Consider the following 10,041-nt stretch of genomic DNA (forward strand, 5'->3'; position numbering starts at 1 on the left):
AGTTTGTCGGGTGAGACCTTGCTCGTCGGGCGAATGAAGATATTTTCCAATGAAAGTTTGATGCATTCCTGAGGGACAGATGGGCAATAAAGCAACTTTCGTCGGGCGAGACAGGAAAATCCCAATTTTGTATAAATTGGACCTAATTAGATTTTTGGGTTATGGTTTTGGGAACTTTTAACCCCAATTCCATCACCACCATTCTTTGTGGAGAGTAGCTTAGAAACAACATTAGAGGTTGAATCTTGAAGATCTGGAGTTGAATTTGCACCAATCTTCTTGACACGTGGAGAGATTCTTCTTCATCTTCATTCTTCTCTTTGTACATTTCTTGTTGGAATTGTATGTAAGTTTACTTTGATAGTATGTATATTTATTGATCATGGGGTTGTATACGATTTATTTTATGAATTTATATCGATGTTATCCTTGTTTACTTGTTTATCTATTGATTTGAACTATTATTGAAAAATACTATTCGAATCTATATCTAGGATAATCATCTATTAGACGCTAAACTCTAGACATAGATTTAGGTCTAACATTCACGTGAGTATTGAATCTTAACACTTTGTATTATTTGATAGCCTGAGAGATCGTCGATTAGACAAAACGGTAAAAATCTCGCCAGCGCTTCAAACATGAACACTGATGTGACCGGTACATGATGATATTGATAAGTGTTTTAGGTTATGTACAATTGATTGGTAAATTTGCGTATTAGATAGGTGGATGAAATTCATTCCTGACGAGTTCTCTCCATTACTTTAATTACTTGTGCATATGTTTTACTTTCCGCATCTGTACGCTTTCAAACTTTACAAACATAAGCTTAGAATCGTAGAGACTGTTGAATAGAATTTGATGTCGCATTAATCCTTGTGGAGACGATAAAAATAAAAATACTTACTTTTGCTTGTTGCTTTATCGCTTCAACAGTCATATCCAAAATAGTCTCACTTACGAGTGGATTCAGTAGAAACTGGGGTGCGTCCGGAAAAATATTTTGAATTCCATAGGCAAATTTTTGTTTTTCATTAGTATACCCCTAAAGGTAGGAGAAGTAATACTCTTCTAAGTCTAAGATGGGGAAGTTAAGAAGCATTATATATATATATATATATATATATATATATATATATATATATATATATATATATATATATATATATATATATATATATATATATATATATATATATATATATACTACACTTTAATTTTAATTTTCAGTTATATTATTAAACACATATTACATAATTATTCAGTGTATTTATTAAAACTAGTAAAACTACAATACATCTTCGGACGCACCTTTTTAAGTCATTTCTTAGAGAAAATTGAAGAGACACTCCTATTATACCAAAATTTAATTCAGAGATGTATCTCCAGTTGAATAAATGGTGAGTCTGAAGATGCATCTAGGTATATATCATTAATTCAAAGTTCAGAGGGTGGTACGAAGATTCATTTTCGGACGGGATGAATACTTTAACCCGTGCCAAAACCTTCTCTCTTCCTCCTTCGTTTGTTTCAAAACTCATTAAACCTCAAAAAAATCTAACCGGTGCTCTTCATACATTCAAGCTTTTTTTCCAATCAAGATTATCATTGCATTCTACTTGATTTACAACAAAGGTTCTTACTCCATTCAATATTCTCTTCCACAACTTAGAATTTGGTAAAATTTTCAAAAATCAATCCTTTTTTTTAATGAGTTTTTAGGAAAAACAAGTTATTTAAGTTACTTTAGATAGTGTGCTGTCAAAATAGGTAGTTTTTTTTGGATATGCATTAAAAGGTTGTTGGAGTTTAGGACTGCAATGGTATTTCTTTCATTTTTTCAAAATCGTAGCTTTATCCGGAGATACATCTTCAGATTCTTTCTGAACTTTTTTTGGAGATGAATCTCTTGATTACTCTATCTCTGAATTTATATGAATATGTGATGTGAGTGTCCTTTTTTAACGCATGTGTAATGTCTGAAAATAACCCTAAAAGAATTAGGCTCGACCGTGTGTCCCAAATTGCGTCGGTACGACGTGAGAGAGTCGCAGCAAGGACCATGAGGCCACGAGTTAATGATAAATCATTTGATGGTTCGCAACACCGAAGTTCCCAACTATCTGGTTCTGCTTCTCGTAGATGTCTCTCTCAGGCATCTACTTCGCGGGGCCATGAGTCTCCAAATGATGCAGTAGAGCCTGATGTCCCTGAAGACCCCTAAGCCCAGGAGGAAGCCATTATTGATGCCCCTTCAGAGAGTTACCCAAGAGGCTCCATTGTCACCTCCTTACTTCATATATGCAGACCATGTTGCTAGGTATGTCTGATAAGGATATGTATATTTATTTTCTTTTGCAATATATATGTTTTCAACTAATTAAATCGATACTGATGATGATATTTTATTTTTACAGGAGTACATGTTTGAAATCGGTAAACCACAGCAGAAAGATATTAGAGTTGCCACAACCCACTGTTGTTTGGTTCGTTGATGTTATCCATTATTTCAATCTTGTCGATTTATGTTCTGTTGCGTACATGACCATAAACCACAACATGCATGCGACTTTTGTAGAGATGTAGCAATTTGAGATGTCATCTTTCCACCTTCCTATAGGTGATATGACCATCACCTTGGATGACGTATCATGTCTCCTGCATCTTCCTATCAGGGGGAGACTACTGGACCATAAAAATATCGGGCGTGAGGAAGTTGTCGATATGATGGTCACCCATTTGGGGGTTGACCATGCCACATATGTTCCTTATATGTGGAATAGTGTAGTCGAGCCATTCATAGTGTATCTTGGTCGTCATGTGCCAGATGAAATTTGATTCTGCTCATACGAGGGCCATCGTAAAATGCGTCAATTTGACGTCATTTCCTTATACTCTAAATGACTGACATGTGTGTCATTTCTTATGTATCTTTATCTGCTTGAGCGAGTAATGCACCGGTTTGGCTACTTGCAGTTTATTCTGACATCTCCCTATGAGTTTGCTCCTCCGGCATTTTCCGCAGAGATCTCGGTGCGATAATAGATGATTTTGAGAGTCACTTGGTACTAGAGTATCACAAGGTGTCAGCTCCTGTACACGGACATATGCAGACGACTAAATGACATTGTTCTATAGGGCGTTACATCCTATCATGACACTAGACACTTCTAGAACATCACCTATGACAATTAATCAGGAGGTACTTGAGGCTAGGGATGACCACACTAAGAGCATGTCGCAGTCTGTCTGTTGTGGAGATGGGTAGAACAAGGATAGAGACATGACTCTTTAAGGATGACAGTCCCCAACGAATGAGGCAGGGGGTAGACATACTCAATAGTTTATGATTGTATGTATTATTATTTTAGTATTTTCGAACAAATATTATGGATGATATTGACTTTTTGAATTAATATAGGACTTTTCATTTTCATTTAATTTTAATATATTTTGATTTTACTTTAATATAAATTGACTTCAAAAAGTTACAATATTATAAGAATAGTGTTGCTCTAAATGATACTTTACTCAAAATAGAATGTATCTCAAAAAAAAATATGATACTTTATTCAAAATAGAATGTAACTCAAAAAAATGCTAATAGGGGTGATTTATGGTGCGTGTAGAGAGCATTTTTCAAATTTTCAAAGGTGTCAATATATATATATATATATATATATATATATATATATATATATATATATATATATATATATATATAAGCATTTCTATTAAAAATAAAAAAAATTAAAGTATAAAATGTTAATAATTCAAAAACTTTTTTTCCTTGAGACTATTATTGTTTATTTAAATTAGTATCATATTCTTAACCACTTAATAAGTGTTTGAGGAAAATACCCAAGAAGAATATATTCATTTTAAAAAGAGGATCATCAACCAGACCGCCATTCTTTGATGGATAAAAATATTATTTCTAAAATGGAAAATGTAATTGTTTTAATTTAACGGCCTGTTATTGGATATTTCAATTTGATTTAAGCATTGAAACCATATTTTCAATCTCATGTTATCTTAGTCTACCAATCAAAACATGAAACATAATTAGTTATATACGGTAAAAAAAAACGAATCAGTTCATATTAGTTAACCTACGCATACACACACGATAACCATAACAATTCACATTAAATTGGGAAGAACATTACAATAACAATAACATACTTCACCAATAACATAAACATAATAGTGTTCACTTTCCGGGAACAAAGTTGGTAGCATATGACCATGCGTTGTTGTTCACTGGGTCGGCAAGATGATCGGCAAGGTTCTCCAAAGGACCCTTTCCAGTTACAATAGCTTGAACAAAGAAACCAAACATAGAGAACATGGCTAATCTACCGTTCTTCAGTTCCTTTACCTTTAATTCTGCAAAAGCTTCTGGATCTTCAGCTAAGCCTAATGGATCAAAGCTACCACCAGGATAAAGTGGGTCAACAACCTCACCAAGAGGGCCACCGGCAATACGGTAACCTTCAACAGCTCCCATCAAGATAACCTGAGTGGCCCAGATGGCAAGGATGCTTTGAGCATGGACCAAGCTTGGGTTGCCCAAGTAGTCAAGTCCACCCTCGCTAAAGATTTGAGATCCTGCCTTGAACCATACAGCTTCACCGAATTTAACACCGTTGCGAGACAAAAGCTCTGGGAAGACACATCCCAAAGCACCCAACATAGCCCATCTGGAGTGGATAACTTCAAGCTCACGGTTCTTGGCAAATGTCTCTGGATCGGCAGAAAGTCCAGCAGTGTCCCAACCGTAGTCACCTGGGAACTCTCCGGTCAAGTATGATGGAGACTCACCGGAGAATGGGCCTAGGTACTTAACACGGTCTGGGCCGTACCATGGGCTACTAGAGGAGGCTACTTTCTTGGTGGTAGCAGACTTCCTCATGGTGAACCTTGCACCTCCCAATTCTTGGCTTGATGGGATCAGCTTGACTGGCTTGCCAGCCAAGGTTGGGGAAGAGAGAGCCATGGATGATGATGCGGCCATTGTTTATTGCAAGGAAATTGAAAAGGTTTGTTATGCTTTTGATAATTGTACTCTTATGAATGGTGATTTGTAAGGTGAATATGAGTGTGTATTTATAATACAGATGAAGTTGATGTGCTCTTATCTTGTGTTATCTAAAGCTACAATTTCATTGGAAGTTGAGATTTCTGTCTACACTTGGCACGTCTCTAATCCACTTATGGGTTAGATTCTACATATGATGTATAACCAATGTTGGTGCTCCATGTGTAACTCTGAGATTCTTATAGATATATGAGTAACGTTTTATTATATCAGAAAATTGGCTTAATTTATGAGGCTGTGATTTAAACTGACTCAGCAGTGTAAGATGTATTTTGGGTCCACATGCTGTACTTAGTAGTTGAGAACCACAAACTTGAAAACACTGACAGTAATGGACCACTGCATGTTCTGATCTTTATTTCAACCAATCTTAGAGCAACGTGTAATAATAAAATAAGATCAAGGAAGACAAATTGTGAAAAGAACCAAATCAGTTTTAAATCAAAATGAATCTATTGAAATATAGTAGCAATATATGGTTAATTGTAACATCAGAAAGTTGTGTAAATGAGGTGGGTAGAATTGTTAGTAGATATCAAAACCTCTTGGTCAATTTTAATAACTTAGAGGGTGAGTTTTGATAAGGTGCTGTTTTTTATATATACATTGAGGATATTATTATAAATGAATGTTATGAGTTATTTTATGTGAAAAAATAAACTTGTTTATGTAAGTAGGAGAATGATCGAGAGGGAAGGACTTGAAAATCACATCTTAAAATTATATTGTGTTCATGTTTGTTATAATTTGAACACTTACAATTTAAATGTAAATTTAAAGTTTCAATGAAGAGTAAATTAATCAATTAATTTCTGACTTCATAAAATGTTCTCAAATAAATTTATGAAATTATGAATATTTTAAGAGATTGTTTAATATTTTATAAGATGATTCTTCGTATCGTCAACATTTGAAATTATTTTTTATCAATTACTCAACTTTAGTACACCCGTATCAAACAAGTGATAGGTTATCCAATTTACTTTTAGATTGATGTCAGTCAGATCGCAAATTCGACATGGAAATACACTCTTGCCTCTCTATAAAGCCCGCTTAATGCTTATTTTAGAGTAAATAGGGTAAAAATGGCATTAATCATCACACGCAATGAAGAATTTTAGAGAGAGAATTTCTTACCTCTCTCTCTTTAAAATTAGGGTTTTTTCTATATTGTGAGCGTCGCCTCCCCTCTTGTAGGGGTCTCTCCTCCGTTATTGGAGCTTCTCTCCGCCAACATGGAGGTTGTCTTCTCCTCAAGGGAGGTTTCTCTCCAGTTGTGGGTTTTTCTACCTCCAACCTCCATAATATTTTCCTTCCGCTCCGCCAACAACCACTAACTGCTCGTTACTCCAAAACTACATTCACTAACCAATGAACCAAAGTGGTTCGGACATAAAAAATGACCTCCATCAGAGCCTTCACTACCAGAAGATATGAAATCTCTAAGATACTGTGTTTGTGTATCTATGATAGGTATTGTTATTTTTATTTCTTGTTTGGTTCAGATGTGTGTGTTGTTCTTATGTTTAGTCTGTTTTAAGTTTGCACTCATGGTGTTTGATGAAATTCCCCAAAGATGTATGGGTGAAGAAAATATGTGTATGAGTGAGAATTTGACAATGGTTGTTGCAAATCAAACTCTCTTTTCAATTCAACAAATGATTCATTCACAAATGGTGAGATTATTCAACCTAGAGAACTTGTATAATCGAATTGTGTGTCCCAAAGCAAAAGAAATGATCTGTAATTGGAGAGATTTAAAGATTGTGCTTCCTAAACTCATGTATAATTTGTGGAAGAATTTTACTTGGTTGCTTCGTTTAAGGAAATAGATTGGTAATACTTTATTAGTTTCTGAGTTCATAAAATTTATTGATGTCTAATCTTGATTGGCTTAGTTATTAGTGTTGTGTTTAGAATGTGGATGGAAAATGTCCTAACATAATCTATTTCACTATGCTTATACTCTCTATTTTATCTAATGCATGATGTTATTTGTTGTAAAAAAATGTCGTGTTTCTTACATCTCAAGATGATAATTCAGTTGGAAATTCTTCTCATCATCAAAGTCATGACAACACAAATGGTTGCAACAGTCGCATGGGTCTTAACAGTGCATCATCTTCTTCCTTTTTTTAATTTTTGGTGCTCCTACTTATGAAACTTTCTTATCTTCTATATAAATCATTCACTCCTTTTATTTATGTTTCTTCTCTCTTCTTTCTTCATACCTTTTCTTTACCTCTCTCTTTCTCAGGTGTATTTTTTCATTCTCTCTTTCTGGTTTTCACAAAGTAGATTTCAATGTCTAAAAACCTTGAATGTTGCTAATCATTTAATGGTTTCATAATTTAATGGTTTAACATTATTGTTCTAATATCTTTGTTTCAACTTTACAGTTTAATGGTGGCACATTTTTTCACATCTGATGTAACACTTTATTGTTGTTTTTTATAATGTAACGATTTTAATATTGTGTAATGAATGTCTTCAAATCATAGTACATCAATATTCCACATGGAAGTTGCATGTCGATCTTCAAAGTAGTTCTTTGTCGAGCTTCCAACATGACTCACAAAATGTGTTTTGATAAGGTAGTTCACATAGAAGTAAGTTGGTTTATTGAATCTGAAAAATTCAAATGATGAAAGGTTCTGTGATGTTGCAACTTTGATTCATGTGATGTTGGTTGGTGATACAATAACTTTACTCTTTTGTAATTGCTTTTAGTTTATTTGGTAATTGCATTTTTAGCACGTTAGCAGTTTTGTCTTTTAATCGTTACGATTGTGCCTCTATAAGGACTTCCAAATTTTTTGCAAGCCAAGTTCTTGAAAAGATTCAACAACAATGCAAAGGTTTCTTTATGAAATGGTTCAAAAATGTTGCAAAGTTTTGTTCTTGATATTGACTTTTGTTAACCAATAAATTAATGGTTATTGGTTAATGCTTACTTGAATGTCATGATGTAATGATGCCGATAATTTTTTTTTGTTTATTTATTCTATTAAAAATATTTTAGGTTGCATTTTTTCTTTTTTAAAATTTGTTCTATCATAAATTTATATTTGCACTTCTTTTCAGAAGTTGGAGGATCAACTCTGGATCTTCATCATAGATTTGTTGTACATAATGATAAAGATAAAGATGTCGACTTAGGTGATATTTATATTTGATGAGTTTTGCTAACAATTCTCATACATTATATGTATACTACTAGAAGTGTACAGAAGAGGGATAGAGGGCTAATTTTTTAATATGTGCATTGCATTATTTTGTTATTTATATGCAGTTTTTTTTTGTTAATAAGAATTTTGACAACTTAAAAATGTTTTTTTTTCAAGTTTAAAACTCAAATTAAGATTGGGTCAAGGTCATGTATATTTTTGTAGTGTTATATTTATGGGCTCAAGGCGGGACACTCCAACGAGTCTCTCGCCTAGAAGCTAGTTCTTTCATTAGCAAAAGTGGTCACCCGAGCAGAATGTCATATAAAAGCGAGGAGAGCAACGTTGAAAAGAAGGCGTAAGATGTCAATGAGTGTGTTCTCAGCGCGGAGGGTACATACCACCAAACAAAGAGTGGTGGACAATTATAGCAAGTGTATTAGTCTCGTTGAAGTAATAAATTAAATGCATCTTCATATGGATTGCAAATTTTAACAAGGTAACGATAGTGCAAATAAAAGTAAATAACAAGGGGGTTTCAATATTTATTTGGTATGGGAATAAGACGAGAAAACAGACGGAATAAAATTCAAGGGTTAAATTATTATTATTACTTATTATTTCAAGGGTTGATATTTTGTCGACAGTTTTGTACGGCTACGATTGTTTTGTATGGTCTAGAATGAATGTTCTAAAACATCTTACAATCAATGTTCTAAAAACTATACTAGAGATCGAAACAGTTAAACCTACGATCGAACCGTTTATTAAATAAACAAATAATAATAAGAGTAAAGAAGATTTGAAGGTTATGTTGAGAACATATCATCGTAGGCTAACTAAGGGACCGATCGAGTTTGATGCGACTGTCATACCCCAATATTTGCCCTACCTTTTTCATCTTTTCATTCAATCCTTAACTTAGGAATCATTTGTATGCATTCATGCTTCATTCATTCATACAAAATGATCACTATAGATTCAAGGCTCTTGACTTGCAGGCTAAGGTGTGTGTGAGGATAAAATCAAAGGCATGACATTGACTATTTATCTGAGTATATGGGATGTAAAACCCTAATTGTAAGGTCTATTGAAGCTTGAATTCAACAAGGTTTCATTATGGCACTCCTCAGGGGTCTCAAACCATAATTCCTTGATGACTTGATTATGGGGCTTCATGGATTTCCTATAGGCCTTGTCTTGGCTACCCAAACCCTAATTTGGGGCTCACACATTGGAGATTTGTTTATGAAAGCGTCATGATTGATTCAAAGACCTTGGTTGAAGGGTATGCCTCACAAAACCTAATCAGGAAGGATATAGTCCCAAGGTACCTTATGGATTGACTTGTCATCTGGATGGTGTCCAAACCCCAGTTTCATTTAATTCTTCATCCATTATGTGTTTGATTCTCTTTCTTGAGCAAGGTCCCCCAATACCCTCTTGTTCATGGTTCATTCATGTTGAATACTTGGTTTTGGTACCATTCATTGGTGCTTAAGCCCATTAGTCTTAACTTAAGTCTTGGATCCCACAACTTCCCTTCTTGCTTTTATTCCATGACATTTCATCTGGTCATTTCAAGTGCCTAGTCCATGACTTGCTTGGTTTCCCCGGGTCAATGTTGTTCAAATCCATTTCATGTCATTGTCATGCCCTTAGTTCTTGGTCTATAAGTCATTTGTTAGGTCATAATACATCTTGGTCCTTGCTAAGATCTTGGGTTCATGCTCATTATGGTCCATTCGAGTTAATTTGATTCATGTTAAT

The 10,041-nt window shown here is 34.2% G+C and overlaps 1 protein-coding gene across 1 annotated transcript; it reads right to left on the reverse strand.

The window, feature by feature from the left end:
* Window positions 1-4,086: 4,086 nt before the first annotated feature.
* LOC127107008 (chlorophyll a-b binding protein AB96) lies at window positions 4,087-5,084 on the reverse strand. Its single transcript, NM_001427052.1, has one exon. It carries the CDS (start codon window positions 5,018-5,020, stop codon window positions 4,217-4,219), a length of 804 nt encoding a protein of 267 aa, NP_001413981.1. The 5' UTR covers window positions 5,021-5,084; the 3' UTR covers window positions 4,087-4,216.
* Between the last annotated feature and the right edge of the window lie 4,957 nt (window positions 5,085-10,041).

The sequence above is a fragment of the Lathyrus oleraceus genome, chromosome 7, assembly GCF_024323335.1.
Source record: "Lathyrus oleraceus cultivar Zhongwan6 chromosome 7, CAAS_Psat_ZW6_1.0, whole genome shotgun sequence".
NCBI classification, from domain to species: domain Eukaryota; kingdom Viridiplantae; phylum Streptophyta; class Magnoliopsida; order Fabales; family Fabaceae; genus Lathyrus; species Lathyrus oleraceus.